This window comes from Rhododendron vialii, chromosome 3a, assembly GCF_030253575.1.
Source record: "Rhododendron vialii isolate Sample 1 chromosome 3a, ASM3025357v1".
NCBI classification, from domain to species: Eukaryota; Viridiplantae; Streptophyta; class Magnoliopsida; order Ericales; family Ericaceae; genus Rhododendron; species Rhododendron vialii.
This window is the reverse complement of record NC_080559.1, coordinates 7,089,288-7,106,950: the sequence shown is the minus strand read 5'-3', so window position 1 is coordinate 7,106,950 and position 17,663 is coordinate 7,089,288. Positions and strand designations below refer to the sequence as shown.

At 38.1% G+C, this 17,663-nt stretch overlaps 1 protein-coding gene across 1 annotated transcript; it reads right to left on the bottom strand.

The window, feature by feature from the left end:
- Positions 1-1,900: 1,900 nt before the first annotated feature.
- On the bottom strand, positions 1,901-13,496 carry LOC131318516 (syntaxin-132-like). The gene is made up of 13 exons (XM_058348347.1): positions 13,194-13,496; positions 10,364-10,471; positions 10,131-10,187; positions 9,382-9,430; positions 7,520-7,608; positions 7,360-7,433; positions 4,701-4,743; positions 4,544-4,604; positions 4,398-4,423; positions 4,241-4,318; positions 3,927-4,007; positions 2,579-2,644; positions 1,901-2,313 (listed from the first exon to the last, which is right to left on the bottom strand). Exons 1-13 carry the CDS (start codon positions 13,209-13,211, stop codon positions 2,140-2,142), a joined length of 924 nt encoding a protein of 307 aa, XP_058204330.1. The 5' UTR covers positions 13,212-13,496; the 3' UTR covers positions 1,901-2,139.
- Positions 13,497-17,663: the final 4,167 nt, after the last annotated feature.

Genomic DNA, 17,663 nt, shown 5'->3' with positions numbered 1-17,663 from the left:
AAACAGAGCACCGGTGTTCGGTTGGCGGCTCCAACGGTGGAGAAGGCTGTGATTTTCCAGAGAGAGAGAGAGAGAGATGAATGGATTGGTTAATGAGTTTATGGCTGCCACAAACTGGGGAATAACAACGGTGCATTTATTCTTTTCCAAAGGAAGATTGGAACTTGTTCAGTTTTGGCGGCTGAGCTCTGGGGCTTAAGGGATGGCCTTAAGTTAGCCAAAGATTGAAATTTTTCCAATTTTATTGTGTGTACTGATGCTCTTGCAGTGACCAATGGCTTCAAGACCAGACTCAAGCTACTCATCCTTCGAGTAATCTGATTACTGATTGCAGGTTTCCGTTGGAGGAGGGATTCGCAGTGGTGAACCTCAAACATGATTATCGGGAGGCTTAACCAATGTGCTAATTTGCTAGCAAGGAATGCGTTGTTCCACGAGTTGGGCTTTAGTTCTTTTAATGTTGTACCGTCTTTTTTAGTATTTCAATTACATCAAGACTCTATAGGGGTAATATACCCAGACTTATTTTTAATTCGTAATCTTAGTTGCATCGTTCATTACCCAAAAAAAAAAAAAAACAACCATTGGTTATGTATGAGTTGTGGCTTAAGAAGTTATGTGAGGGTTCCACTGTCTTAAATAGCAGAGAAACTTTGGCATGGGGTATAAGTCGCACGAACCCACAATTGTCATAAGGAGCATATCACTTCTGGCATGTTGTTAGAATCGAACGAGGGATTGTTACGTGTGATGCTACAGACGCCTATATATCATTCTAGGAATGGAGCACCAGAATGATATGTTTCGGTGGAGGGTTCAAAGCTTTTCGTTTTTTTTTTTCTTTCGAATCTCTCTTTTTATAATGTCTGGGTTCACAAGGGTTTTGGGGCTTCATCCCTGCATTAGGGTGGCCTGGGGGGGTGTTGTTACAGTTTACAAGGGCTATGAAATTATTGGTTTGTACTGTTGAAAGTAGTATTATTGGTTTATACTGTTAATAGGTGTGATAGTATGGTTTGTCTGTATAGTCTAGCCTATTAGTATCTGCGTGAATTTTTGGTGTAGTATGATGCAAGTATGATGTAAGCACGAGTCCTCCTTTAGTTGAGGGACCCAAAAAATATGCTCATGTGTATGCGAATACCTTTTCGGGAAAAAAGAAAGAAAGAAAGATGTAAATACCACACATTCTTCACAGGTCAAACAATCATATAGTAACCATTCTCTCTCACAAGGCGCTCCCTTAAAAGATGCGATGCATGCGTTTTATTCGAACAACCGCGAGTTTATAGCGTCCCCTTGCATTACCTTTCATGTCAATTTTGAAATAAAGGCAGGGAAGGTTTTTTTTTTTTTTTTTTTTGTGTCTTAAACACCACAACATTGGGCATTCGAATGGAGGAGAATTGAGACAAAACCTTTTAATATCTTAGCTTTTCACGAATTTTGTTCTAGTGTGTCCTGCTAACACAGTAACACTTTCTTCACTATCACCACATCAAAGAAGGGGAGGAGCAATTCAGAGAATGTAGTGGCCTTCCATGAAATGATACTTATCATTCATCAAGGATGCAGGCACTACCGAATCAGGAAATAGAATCTCGGTTATGGCCAGAATCTAAGTCACATAATACGCGAGGGTCTTTCGACAATATTCCAAGGAGTACTAAATTTTGGGAGGATTGAGACTGGAAGCGCAAAGCAACTTATGAACCACAAAACAAAAATTTTCCGTTTGACCGAAAAAAGAAGCAGCACAGAACGAGGACTGAGAACCAAAACGGAGACTTCTATTGGCAAAATATGTGAACTAGACCAGAACAATTTAGGAAGGTCTTATGGGAGAAAAAAATTAAACAGCCGACTATCAGTTGAGCCTCAAAGCACCTTGAGAACGAAATACAAAGAAGAAGAATAAATAAATATAATTACTTGTTTGAAATAGCCCATAAGAATAGGGGATACTCTGTTGTAGGAACCCTGGGATGTATGTTGACAAGAAAAAAAACCAAACACAAGCAAAGTGATAAGGAATGGAAACAGAAGCCAGTTTTACAAAGCATAGACCTAAAAAAAAAATATGTTTCAGACCAAGTTGGTTCTTTCCGGTATTATCATACAGTAAGGTTGTACAGCAGTTTAGGCACCCTTGTTGCTCTGCCATGGCTTGATCACGCCCACGACAACGATGGCAATGATGATAAGAAGGATGAGAATAGCAATGCACATCCATTTCCTTGAGTTCCTTTGTAATTTTTTCGCATTCTGCAGAGCAGTATTCCCAGATTGGACATGGTCAACTGCACTTGATACCTGGAAAAAAAAAAATAGGCGAGACATGTTCAAATTTCGAAATGCAGTCTGCTGTCATTCCATATAGGACATTTGTATTTCTTTATCTAGTGATTTACCACTATCTTGTTATGTTAAACTAAGAGGAGATCAATGCAATAATATAATTTTCCATCTTCTGTCCCATATTTTGTGTTTGCTGACGCAACTTTAAAAGTACGTTGTTTAAACCAATTCGAGGAAGAAAACTATGGTTGCATTCTTAAAAGAAAAAAATCTACATCACCTGTGATTCTATGTTGTCGAGCAAGTCCCCCTGTGCATCCACCAGCACCGCCATGTCCATAAATATCTGCATAAAAACATCAGGTAAGGTACAATCGAAATTTTTGGCACCTTACTCGAAATAGCTCATCGAATGGAACCTATCTGACAGGAAGTTGTCTATAAGCAACCGTGCTAGTTCCCCAATCTTGACAGCATAAGAAGCATGCAAGTCCTTTAAGTTTGAGTAAAATAAACGCCTAGGTCCAAGGTAACATCTAAATGCTCTGTTTGCGTATAGAAAAGGTCGTTCAAGTTTTCTTATGGAGGCGTTAAGAGAGGAAGATGTCAATTTTCAATGAAGTGCCAGTGGAGAGCAGTTAAGCAAATTTACAAGAGCTTCACCAAGCTCTCTTCAGCCCTTGATCAAACCTACGATGCTATAGGCATGAGCTGAATGTCAGAGAACCAAGTAAATCAGAAACTAACAAAAATTACAATAAATAAATACTTAAAAAGTTGCATATTATATTGCCTAATTCAAATCGTACAATCTCCAGACATATCCTGTCTGTCTAGTTTTATTCACTCCATCCATACTCCCAGTACCCTGCAGATTGATTTATCATCGGTTAATGTGGTGTTCTGTCAGCCATAAATACTGCTAAGCCTCATCATCTGACAAAAGAGACTAATTTGAAAGATATCACTTTTTACACAATTTTGGCAGCACTCTAACTCAAAATCCGGAGTCCAGATTATAACCCTGCCATATAGGGCACAAAAATGAGGGTGATAACCTTAATCCATGCCTCTGTTGTGCACCAGACCTTGGCCTTCCAATTGTCATAAGACGCCCATTCGCTGGTTCTCTTCCTTGATCCATGATCCAGCCTATTTTTAGGCTACGGATTAAGCGGAAGACCTCAATCAGTTTATGTATCACTTACAATCCTATTTGATCCTTTTTAGGCATTTGATAGGCTTGCTGAGCCTATTGATGCTTTTTGGCTTAACAGGGCATTTGAATTGGCAAACCAAGTTCATTCAACATCATTTCTATGGGCCATTTGGCTGGCCAGATGGGAACGAGACAGATGAAAGATTATGGGGGTACTCAGCTAGATAGTTGCACAAAATGAGGCAAGATCTTGATAGCACACCTAATATGGGTTGTCAAGTATGTGTTACAAACTTACAACAGGGGGAAAAAGATGACGGAAAATAAATAAAGACCATCCAAGTAATTAATTAATGTCAACCAACTTAAATAGATTTTTAACCATAGTTTGAAAGAGCTGCAGAAGGATGTCAAATGATACCCCGATCCTTGCCATAAATATTTATCAATTGGACGGGATTGATGATACCTGCTGCAACTCAAGAAGCTTCCTCTCAACCTCTCTAACTGCATCGTGGCGTTCTTGTATTTCTGCTAGGGTGTCCATTATCTGCAAACACAACATAAAAGCCAAAAACAAAAGGCATTTCCAACTTAAGTTACTAAACAGTTTTAGAATTGGCCTACTGACCCAGATTACCAAGTTGAAAGATAGTTAACTCAAATTCCTTCAGATTTTTCTTTTGAATACTTGACCCAAATAAATATTTCCAAGATTATGTGTCAACCAAGAGAATTCCAAATAATGTCCCACTAAGTGAAAAGGAAAGAAGGATACAAAACCTGGCCTCGTCCTTGTTCCCTGATTGCTTTCTGGAAAATCTGTTCGCTATCCCCTGTCTCTATTAAGTGATCAATTGTCTGAAAAGTTTCAAATAGTCACAAATGTGCATATGAAGTTACAATTTCAAGAAGAACATCACACAGCAACGAAATTCACCTCTTCATCGGCTCTGGTGCCCGTTACTGACATCATGGCAACAAGGAAACTAAAATGATTAGCTGGGTGTCATGTGGAATCCAGTACATTAAGTTGAAAAAACTACAGACTACAGTATCATGCAATCAAGCCGAAACGATCAGAACCTGTATAAACTCGCCTTTCAACAACCTCTCGATACTCTTGGTGGATGCTTTCCCTTAAAGTCTGCAAAAAAAAAAAAAAAATTGAGGACTGAAAATTAATAAAAGCTAAAGAAAAGAAAACGACAATCGAGGTGTAAAATATGAATGTCTGACTTACCTGAAATTCAGACATTTTGTCTTTAAACTTCTTTTTCAAGGCACTGAAGTTAAACAAAAAGTTGATGAAGTGAGATAAGACTGACTGAAGAAGTATTCATGTTGAAACTATGCGGCTTGGCAAAAGATTGAAAAATTGGAAACTTATAAAGGGCCCGACAATGTCAAAATGATCATAAGAAGGATTACAAGGACTTCAAACTTGCCATCTTTGGAGGTAGAGAAGACGCCTTCAGAAGAGGCAATTATCGTAATAATAAGTACACATAGAGAACACACCCCATTAAAACAAGACTGACATAGAACTTCCCAGCCCTAGCTGCCTCTCTCCTTCCCTCCCTCCCCCTAGGGTTTCCACCCAATGATGGGCGTCAGGAGGGGGGCGTTCTCCATTAATGTTTCCTCCGCCTCCCCTTTTACATCTCCGTCGACCTCCTCCGTCGTCCTCTTTTCACCGCCTCCTCTTCGTCTCGCCTCCCTCTGGCCGCCTCTATTGCCTCCATCGAACAGATCCTCATGCACGACTTCTTCCCCAACATCCCGAAGTTCCGAGATCGCCTCGACTGGCTAGAAGCTGTTTGCAGCCGGGACCTTGTCTAGATCCAGCCGCGACGCCACACTATATATGTTCTGGCAACCAGGGGATCAGGTTGCAGAGTCCGGAATCAAGAGGTTGGAGAACAAGGTCCGATCCTGGAGTTGATTTGGAGAAGGGAAGGTGGGTTGTCTGATCCAGTATCGCCGGTGGTTTTTTTTTTCTTTCTAACTTTTTGCTGTGATGTCTCACTTATGGGTGTTTCTCCCCTTCGGAGGTCTTCCTAACTCTTTTGGGTGTAGTGTGTTTTTCTTTCTTTGATGTTGGTGGTGTGAGTTTTGTGTAGGTATTGTGCCTCGGTGGCCTTCGTAAGGAGTTTGGGGTGTGGGTCTTTCCTCGTCGGAGCCTATCCGCTTGGTTGGCTGTTCTCTCCTTATCCAAGGAAGGATATGCCCTTTGATGTACTCTCTTGGTTATCAATGGAATTTCTAAACTTTTGGCCAAAAAAAAAAACAAGACTGACACAAATTTTACCCCATGCCTGCTATCAGTTTTGCACATTCAGAAGTTAAATCCATCCTAAATAACTAGATACCAGAACACCAAGTATATTAGCACCAACTTCTGTAATGTTGGAGGCTAACCAGATGCAAATAAAACAAAAAAGCGAACTAGAATAAACATGTGAGGGAAGTTTCTAATGAGAGAAATTCGAGGAACCAGTATAATTTCAGCTTCAAAACTAGATGCTGCTCAAACTAAGCTACATCCCTAACTTCTTTACTTGACAAATAGACAAATAAAATGAGCCACGGGATTTGAACATGGTATTTGTTCCAGCGAAAAACCCCAGGTGACCACCAGGAAGACAGTAGTCACTTCTAAAATCTACCTAATTTCCAGGTATCAATAATATCTTCTATGAAGAGGTATCTGTTTTTGTGAAGAAATTCACAGACGAAACCAACTGTAACAACTAAGGGATAAGATTAGGGAGCCATCCAAAAACATTGCATTGGGCCCTACGCCTTCCAAATTAAACTTCAATGTTTCCCATACGCATGTTCATTTGCACAGAATTGACCCAGCTGTGTTAGTACGGATTCCACATTCTACAGCAATTTCTTACAAGTCACTGCCAGTGCCCTTACCCGGGCTAGGCTGTCGTTTTGGGCACAACAACATGGCCCTGCCCATCTATAGTGTCCACGCCATGCTGTGCTGTGCTGTGCTGTGTCATGCCATGCTGGCCCGACCCAATTTACTGCTCTACTAAAATGTAGATAACGGTCTATTAGTTACAGAGTTCAAATCCTAAGATCTAATAGCTAAGAATATGAATTCACCATGTATTTGATAAGTAAAATATTTATGGACAAATTTAAAACCATTGTGCCTGAAGCATATTTCCCACCAAAAACTATAGTATCCGGTTTTATTATATCAAGAAACACTAGTAGTTGCTCAAGCAACTCAAACTCCCGTTGATGGAATTGATTCAACCGTGACTGCTGCCTAATCTTCATGCCATACACCTGCTCCGGCTCAACTGCCTGTTCTGAGTCCCTTCTTGCTCAGCCGCTAAGAGCCCTACTCAGCCTTGCCAATCCATTTCTGCCTACTCGGGCTCATTGCCAAGCCTCAGAAATACTCCTTCTAATGTGATAGTGAATAAACTTCATAACAATTTTGCCTTTTGTAAGGACTAATGAGTCAATTGATTTTTTCAGATGATTCCACTGCGGTACAACTTTTTTTTTTTACGTGCTTTTACAATATTAATCTATAATACCACTGCATTTTTACCTACAACTCTAATAGTCAAAACTCGAGTACAAAGTCAATCTTATTTTGAATACTTAGACACGTTGTGAAGCAGGTCGATGACATGCCTGGGACACTAAAAGAGTGTACCATACAGCATGACAACAATTTCACTTCACAATTCATATATCCCTGCTACATAGGTACCAAACTTAGCCAGCATTCAATCCGTATGTCAAAGAGAATACTAGGATGATAAGAATAGCATTTAAATATGATAAATTTCAACTTGCCCCTACCAAACAACTTTCGGTGCAAATAATAATCATGGGGGTATAGACGTAAGAAAAAAGAGAGTTACACTGTTGTCGCTGTTCTCGATCGGTCAACACCTGATCCTTTTCCACATCCAGGCTTCTGCCTGTTGGCTAAATTCTGGACCAAAAAGTAGGAAGAAAAACCATGTCATTAGGTAAGTGCTGAACAACACCAGAATAACCAGAAGCGGTGTGTGCTCTTACTTCTCTGTCAAGCTCCTCTATCTTTGATTTAATAGAACGGGCAACTTTTCCAACTTCATCAACGTCTTTCTCCATTCTCTGCTTGATTGCTGCAAACAATGCAAGACCAACAATCATTATCGAGTTCCAGACAATTGAATAGAAAAAACCATGTTATCCCATCCTATTGGAAAATGCACAGGCATGAGAACAGGAACAAAGATTAGTATTATATTGTGTGAATTTAGTTCAGAATCTTCAGCTATCTGCATGACAAAATTCACCAAGCCATTCGATGACCATATGGTCATCAGTTCAGGTATCCAAAAAACTACCTTCTACCACTAATAAAATACTGCAATGAAAACTATAATCTTGGTAAAATAGGACGCAGTCCAGATCATGGTGTTGCATCTACTGACTTACACAAGGTTCTTTTACCCTCGGTTAATGTGAAGACCATGCAAATGACCATTAGTCTAAAACTTCCAGAATTTTTTTAAGAGATCAATTGAACCAACTTCCCCCAAAGTCCCAAGTTGTGATGAATTGATGATCAGAAGTGGCTTCTAAAAATTGACTTCAATTAGCACGCATTGCTTTCAGATGCCAATTGCACAAACACAAGATGCAAACTAGTATCATTTTTTAACGAAAAAGAAAGAAAGAAAAATTCTGCATTATGACTCAATGAAAGATGCTGTGATCAGTTCGAAATGTAGTAGTTCATCTGAATTCAAATCAAGTGTTAAGTGTACACCTATTTCTACAGAGAAACCTGAATTACATGAAACCAGTGAGCTACAGAAAAGCATAGTTTAAATTTGAATGTAAGACCATATTATAACAACCATCTCGTATCAATAGACCTAATTCCTGTGTGAAACTACACGAGTTCCAAAACAAAAAACAAGTAGTACCGAGCTAATCACTAACATGTCGTATATAGGGTTGAGGGATTGCGGCAACAGCATGTGAAACTGTATTCGATACTTGAAACAGCTTCTCTTATTTTTCTTTTGGCAAACCAGTTTCACCTAGAATCCTACTCAAGCTTTTAACGTTCTAAAGCGCATGTGACATTTTACAGCAATTAAGGTGTTTTCAATCCTACATCACGAAATCTACCTCTTTTCTCCTTTTAAACATATGGCCGCTCTTCCCTCCCAACCTTTCAGGATATTAATGTCAAGTACTAATTCTACCAGAAGCCAAAATACTGCTTAGAAAGAAGTTTATGAAAAGTTCACAAGAATGAATTTCCACAACTAACATGCGAGTGCCAATTATCCAACATGTGCCCATATGTTATTGAATAAATCATCTGGAGGCCAGCATGTTTGGTTAGACTTTCTTGCTTTAGGAGGTTCTGTTATGGGTGCACTAGTTGTGAGTGAGGTGATTGTTCATCTTTTACATCACTCTGGAACAAAAAGGGACAACCCTCTTTAGAGCTTTCTCAAATTTCAACATTTCTTCAAACAAGTGGACTCTCATTGATGTTGAGTTCATCCTTCCTAGCGTTTTCACAGAGACTATATCTGTGATGAGTTGAGTGCCACAAGATTGACATTGGAAAACTGATTCTAAAGAAAAATGACACACAATGAAGAAAACTGACATTAAAAACCTGGGCATGTCATGATTACAGAAGATGTTTCCAACTTTGGTCCTTGCAACCTTTCTTAGAAGGTTTTTCACATGCAGATCCTTGTTTTTATGAAGCATAAGTAAAGATCATAAATTGTCGTAGTTGTAGATCCTTGTCTTTATAAAGCATAACCAAAGATCACCAAGGAAAGAACATAAACAACAAAAAGAATAGGTAGACATAGGCTTAAATTTGTATAAGATCAACAAAAATCCGACAGGAAACAGGTTACCTTTCATGGCAGCAGCTTTGGTTACAGCCTTTGATTCCTCATGGGCATCCTGCATGCAATTTTCACATGATGATTCCAAATAAAAATTGTTTCCATACTCTTTGCCACGTTACAGAGAAATGAATTCCAAATGCAACACCTTCAGTCCTTGATGCCTCTAATAATAGGTAAGCCACATTTGGACTGTTTTCTATCACAGACGGGATCATAGTACTATGAAGGAAATACAAGAAAGGACAGTATGTCCCCAGAAAGCAGGCACAATGTAATTCAAAAATCATATGTGATTTTTGTGAAACCTTCGAACATGAAGAGTGGGACTAACATGTCCCAAAAGCTTAAGTCCAAGTAACCTAATAGCAAGCTTGTGATTCTATACATACCATCTATCCTTTGATGTCCCCCTATGCAGGATATCTCCCCAACTTAAAAACAAGACATCCTCTCATTTTTTGTGAAACCTTCGATGTGGAATTAATAAATTAATAAAGCGAAGGAATTAATAAATTTGTTGTCTTCAAACATAGTAGGCCAACCTTTTGATTTTACATAAAGGACAAAAAATTGGTGTGCCTATGTAACACAGGAGAGTACCAAAATCACTACCCTTTCATACTATTACGTATCTGTTGTAATTTTCTTTCACTTGCTCTTTTTGTGCAAATCATGAAGCCAATGCTACAAATACTTCTACAGAAACTGAGTAACCACTCGTCCACCTACCACCAAAATACAATAAAGCCACATACCTGGAGCTTTTTGAGTAGCTTATTCAGCTTCTCGTATTGTTTCTCAATCTCTTGAACCTGAAAAGAACCAAAAGCTTGATGTCATATGAGGAAAGATAGTTCAAATATGTTCTTGTTTTCTAGTTGCGTCAAAAGGAATGGGAGGAAGGGGGAAACAAGAGCAGAAAAGTCAATGACACGTATTCTTCTTGATTTGCAACTAAGTAACACTAACACCAATAAGTTATAGCCACCTGCTTAAAGAAGTTATCTAGGCCCAGTTCTCCTGAATTCATTGGACGTTGTGTTCCCATTTCAAGATCTCCACCAGTAGGCTGCCCTCGAGGGATCTCAAAAGAACCCTGCAAAAGTATCATTTAGTAGTTGTGTAACACGAAATATAAAGAAGAAAACATAGCTTTTCCCTTTCAAACTTAAGTTCATTCTATTATGCAAAGAAAAGGGGTAGGTGGGGTGGGGGCGGGTGGGGGCGGGGGGTAGCAGCTGTTCTACCTATTTTTCAGCATGAGAAGGATAACATAAGTACAAGCTTAATACCAAGCATTTCAAAGCCTATACATAAAAAGCCTTCTTGACTCAGCAAAGGTCTCAAACAAAGTTCCAATAAAAAGGCAAGTACCACTCTTCTAGGCGCCACTTCAGGAAGTTAGAATAAGTAGTGCAAGGACATGGCATGTAATGGGGTTTGGATAACGTAATTTATAGTTTCCACATTTATTGATCATTCAGAATTCCGCCATAAGTCCATCAGCAAAGCATCCTATAGTTCGGAAAGGAGATAAACTTCTTAATATTTTACAGTCCCACATTGGGAACAAAAATAGGTTGGCTGCAGTTAAGAAAATTAGTTTAGCTTATAACCTATTCAACTGGATAGATGCTTTTTGGCATACACATCATTGTTAAAGAGTGACATTATTAGCATTAGATCCAACAGACAAAAGCTTGTATCTTCATGTACTCCTTTAGCTTCGGTATACAACAAAATCTATGAGTTTCTACAATCAGCAGGATAAATAGAATCAGGATGGAAAAGGAAACTTACTATTGAAAAGATGATTACGAATAACTGGAAGAAATAAAAAAACAAAGGGCATGGAAATAAATTTCAAAGCTCTGAATTAAAGGGTTCAGCTCCCCTCCGGACCGTCATTGGCCACATGTGGCTTAGCCTAGGCCTATTGTGGTTATCAGAATCATTCATCTCATAGCAAACGCATTAGAAGAATATACACTTAAAAAACAGTCTGGTCGGGCATAAATAGCTACATGATTCCAATCAAGTGAGTCTTACAAAAGTGGACAACGAAAATAAGCCGTCCAATTTTAATTGGATAAATGAGCTAATATGATCTGATGATGTGCCAATCAATGCACGATAAGTCACAGTTTTTGCATATGATCTTCCCTGCGGCTCCAACAAGATGAACGTTCTGATCACTGAAGCAGGCCCAAAACAGCCCCAAGAGATCCATCCAATCCCAGTTAGCTAAAACCTTGAATTAAGTAACCTTGTAGCATATCCAATTCACACCCTCTAACACTCTATTTGCAAGGATCAAAATAAGGTTTTTATTCAAAAACTGGTTATAGAGGGTTACACTTTTCGTGTCAACTCCAACCTCTTTATTCTATTTACATCTCTATATTTCAAAATCTTCCTTCATTTCTATATAGAACTCAATCAATTTAAACTTCCTCCCAAAACTCATCCTAATTCTAATAATTCTACCAATCTTGTGAAAATAAATGTACAAATTTAAGAAAATCAAATAGATCAGTAAATTTTCATCCTTCGCCTACTTTTAAAGGTATTGTGTGTGTCAGTGTGTGTGTCTTAACTACCAATCTTGTTAAAATATGTACAACTTAAAGTTTTATCTATCAGATAAATAAACTGTCATCCTCATATTCAAGAATCGGGGCATCTTTAACCCACACCCTATGTCTGTACTTCCACTTTGCTTCTCCATTTTTTAGCAAAATCAAAATCAAACTCAACTCATACTCTATTTCTTTCTCTGTTTGAGATGATGGAGTTTGTCACTCCAACAACGGAGCACAACCAAAAAAGAGGACTCCCTGCACCCACTTCTTTTATATGAAAAGAGAGAAATATATTATTTTCAATAAAAGTAGACGATAGTTGAATAGAAAGCAATGTTTGAAATCAAAATAAATAAATAAAAATAGAGACAAGAAATATGGTTGGAGTTAACATGAATATTGAAATCCTCTTACGGTCTTACCTCATTTTTTAAATAAAAAACCTTTCTATTATAATCCTGTCAAATTGTGTATTAGCGGGTATTGGGCTGGGGATGTCTTAAAGAATGATTCTCAGTTTTCTCCTTCATCCTCCATATTTAAAGGATCCAAGTCAATCATCTCATATGGAGGAGAATAATACTCTAAAATAGGTAAATGGAGGAAGAGATAGATAAATAGCTATGCTTGGATTGCCAGAATCTTGAAGAGGAATTAAAATATGGTTTCTATGAATGTGTTTGGTTTACTTCGGTAAACTTGTTCAAGAAACCTTTATTTCGGGAAATTTTTTGGAGTCAACATTTCCTTTCTTATGGATTGATCCAGGAATCCAAAGATCACCATGGGATAATGGAGGGATCAGATTCCAACTGAACCCTAGAACGTGATTCCTGGTTGAATATGGGATTACGAATCACATTCCTATTCCTATTCTGGTCTGTTCCAAACATGGGAATCATGGGGATGTGGCATCACATCCCCCACATCCCCGTTCTGCCTCAAGATTCCCGCCATAGAAACGGGCTTTATGCTAGGCTTTAGATAGACATTGCAAACCTAAATGTTAAATAGAGCACATACATTGGATCCATCTATTTTAAATGAAGAAGTCAAATATATTCTCCGCAGAATAACATGAATATGCATCAACAAGGATTGACACAGATCTACTCAATTGAGCGAATTTCAACCATTTAGCTCCATTACTTTATGAATTTCCAAGCTAAAATCGTTCTTTTGTGTTCTCTTATACATGGTTTTCTCACGAAGGAGGGCGGTAGAGAAAGGACTTACCGATAAGAGGTCGTTCATGGTTGCAGAAGCTGGAGAGAGAGGTAGAATCAAAAGCTGAAAATATTTGCGTGTAGATGTTGTGTGTGTACGTATATACGTGTATATCTGCAGCAATGAGATCCTTCTTCGACCTGGTTTTCGGGTTGTTTTTGGAGAAAACCAGGTCTACGGTGTCTCGGGGTGAGAGAAACCGAGAGACGAAGAGAGAGAAAGAGTAATTCCGTATTTGTTTTCAAACGGAGAGAGAGAGAGAGAGAGACAGACAGACAGACAGACAGAGACAGAGAGAAGGGACGAAGACGGACCGTTAAGGCAGGTTTTTATGGGTTTTTTACTTTGTTTTTTTTTACTACTAAAATAAAAGTGATGGAATTGGCGTGCGTGTGCCCGTGCGTGAGCGAGAGAACAAAGGTGAAATCTTCGTCGAAAAACAATTTCAAGTTACTCATAATTTGCGAGCGCGAGCACAGACCGAAAATAAAAGCGGAAGCACAGGGCTTTTTCAAAGATTATATGTGACTAAGATTTGAAACCAATTTTTTTTATTGTTTTCAAAATTTCAATTTTCCCTAATTTGTTAAACACGAGAGCAAGTTTCTAATTGGTTGTAAAAGTGGTATTGTGCAAAAGTCAAGTTTAATTCAAGATCAAAAAAAGAAGTTTTAATTGAAGTTTTTCATTTTGTTCATAAAAAAAAAGAATAGGATTACTCCCCCATACTATTTAATTTTAGTACAACTTTTTTTTGTCCCTTGCAACCACCTTCTCCGTGTGATAAACTTTTTAATTTATTCCATTATTGAGAGGTAAAAATTTCAGTAGATCCATATTTGAAACACATTGTGAAAACTAGCTAATGACGGTTATAACATTTTAATTACTCGATGCAACTTGTATTATTTTGTAGTTCTATTTGAAGAGATTTTAATTATAAGATTTTTGACAATTGTTTTATCTATTATTCTGCTTTAACCATTATATTAGTCGTAATTTCGGTTTTAAAAATAAATATGTTTGTGACGTTGACAACTCAATTGTTTGCCCATAGCATAGTCAATTCATATAAGCTTTGACTTTTAACTCAAAAAACAAACAAATATGTCGTAAGTCGTTAAGTTTGTGGGTGGGGCAAGCCCATGATCTCTGATCTCTCCCTCCCACTCAGTCCCAAAAAAAAACCTTATGGTTCTCAACGAAAAGACATGTAACCCGGCCCGAAAGCAAGGGAATACGAAGGAGGCATCAATCGCACTGCACTCACAACTGTTCAATTCCAATGTTGAGCATCCCGATGGAGGGAGGGGGGCTGCTGTCCCCGAATTCAGGGTCCACTCCGGTCTCGATCCGATGATCGGAAACGTTCACTTCGTAGAGCTCGTTGAGTAGAATAACTATGTAAAAAATCAGCTTAATTGGATATCATTAAGTACTTGATCGGAATCTTTTTATTTTAAAAAGAATGGATCCGAAACACTGGATCAAATCCACTGTAACCCATGGACTAAGAGTTATATGGGCTCCGATCAGATACTTAATGATATCCAATTAAGCTGATTTTTTAAATAGTTGTTCTACTCGACGAGCTCTACAAAGTGAACGATTCAGATCATCGGAGCGAGACCGGAGTGGGCCCCAAAATTGAGGCAGCAGCACGCTGGGAACAGCGCCCCCCCCCCCCCCCATCCTGATAGAGGAAAAAGAGAGCAAAAAATTTGTTCCCATATAAACAATAAAACCGTAAAGGTACATGCAGTGTCTGTCCCACTCGTACAAATCCATTTTGGACTCATTTTGAATCTAGTAAAGATGATCGGAGCGGCACATTTTTTTGTCAACACCTTGTTTAAGGTTCTTGAGAAAAACCAACTCGGTCAAATATCTGTAGGGGCGTTTATAAAACATCTAATTTTGCTTCAAACTTCAAAATCCCTCACCAGATATTTTAAACAGAATTAACGGCTCCAATTATTTTTGTGAGATCCGGAATAGTTCTAAATGGGTCTATGTGTGTGGGTATAGATGTAGGATCTATACCCACAACCACGGGGTTGTTGTTCCCAACTTAAGTAAATTTGAACAATTACAAACCAAACACACAAAAGTTAAGATGTATCAGCGTACTTTTATAACCACAATAAAACACACACAAACATTTACACACACTCATTGCGGTTGTAATATAACATTTTTTTCTCCTTAATTCCAGCCTTTGTTACATTTTTTCCCTCAAAGAATTACTCCTACATTTATTACTATACTTCCTAAACATTCTTTTTATTAAAATCAAGTAGCTAATCATAGAGGGATTAAAAATTAAGGGATTTTTCTTGTGGGCTCATGTTCTTGTCATTGATGATCTCCATGTGCTTCTGTCCTGTCCTGGGGATTATTTGTTTTCTAATCCCATTTGAACGGAGTAATTAATTGTCATTCCCACCTGGATTTATAATAATTCCAATTTCACACTGCTGTCCCATTCAAACGCGGTTTCTAATTTTAATAACCAAAGTCAATATAAACAGGACAGTTATTTTTCTTGCACCATATTCAACCTATGTTGCCATTTGATAAGAAAATATGAAAATTTAGTTCTATCGCCTTTTTTTTTTAATGACTCTTGGGGCCCGATTGGATGCCGTATGTGGTTTGGGTGTATTATTTATGAAGGGGGATAAGATAGTAAGGGGTATTAGTTAAGAAGGGAGGACCCACATTGATGTGACATTTTATAGAGGGTGTATTAAAAAGTAAATGGTTTGGATGATGTATCAGAGAAAGAGGATAAAATAATACTAGGTTTGGATGGAGGATAAAATTGGGTGTATAAGAAAGGATGTATGATGTAAAAAGCTGACAAATGACTCTTTTGTCCTTGCTTAGTATTAAAATCGATAATTTATTAGATTAAATATATTATTACAAAATCCAATAAAATTAATTACTTTATCACAATTAAGCAATTTACTAATTTAGTTGACTAATAATTTAATTATTTTAATAATTTCAAAAACCCACCCACAGTTTTCAATCACCCAATTACACAGTTTTTTACAAAACCACCCACCTCTCTCTCTCTCTACAAACCCACCCACCTCTACAAAACCACCCACCTCTCTCTCTCTCTCTCTCTCTCTCTCTCTCTCTCTCTCTCTCTCTCTCTCTCTCTCTCTCTCTCTCTCTCTCTCTCTCTCTCTCTACTGTAAATGACAACTCCGGCCATAATTTTTTTTCCTCTCTCTATTTTCCATTTTTTCCATTCTCTGTGCATGTGTGAAGAGGTGATGAAGAGGGGGATTAGGAAGGGCAGAACTGGCAAGATTTCACATGTATTGCCCCGGATTAGTTATGGCTACCTCCGGAGGTGGCCATAAATTAGTACCATGAGGGCTGTATTAATGAAAACGGGGAGAAACGAATACAGGAGCGAAAAATCATACCAAACGGTGGAGCAACTGTCCCATCAGAAACCAATACACCCGAATTTCACAATACACCCGATGGATACAGCATCCAATCTGGCCCGGGTGTCCGGGGCAGTTTTGTATAATTTCTGGGAGGCTAATTTCACCGTTTATTGGGAATTATTAATCACAAATTTCATCCAAGTCAACGGAACTAAACACACGCGCGAGAAAGGAAAAATGCACCTAAGTTTACGTGATCTAGCCTCAATACCTACATCCGTGGGAGCGAATGAGATTCCACCATGATAGAATAGAAGTTTACAACGCGACATGGACAAAATATATAAACCTACACCCCTACCGACTACTCAAGCGCTCACCTCGGAGTAGTTGAGTCATTGCTCGCCCTAACACTCACTAATATTTTTTCTCTCACCTCATTTACATCTCTATTTTTCTCTTATATGTTCTCTCTCTTCTCCCTTGGCACCTAAAAATTATGGAATCCTACTCTCATACATTTACCTAGTAAATTCCTGACTCTACTCCTTATCTAAATTTTATTATTATGTTTCTTTTCCTTTTCTTTTTTCAATTTGTTAATCCTAATCTACTCTATCATAAGGGGGGATGAGTGTTTACGGGAATCGAACCATGTTTATATGTATAAGAGTATAAGGGAGGCACCAATTGCACTCCACTCCACTTACTCCTGTTTCTTATTTAGACTAGGTTATTATTCATGTTTTTATGGTTTCATTATCATTTTTCTTCCTTTTAAGACTAGCTTTATTAATAATGTTTTCTAGGTTTTATTATTGTTTTTTTTTCCTTTTTAGACTAGTTTATTATTCAGGTTTTCCAGTTATTATAGGTTTCTTTGTAATGCATGTTTCCCAAGTTCTTTTTCTTTTTTTTGTCATATGATCATGTCGGTTTATTAGTCACCAAATTTTGAAACTTATACAAAGGCATGCTAGGACTATAATTTAATATACAAACTACTACGAAAGTAAAGTTCTTGGCAATTACTTTTCTACACGGTACATATCAAAATCATAAGATC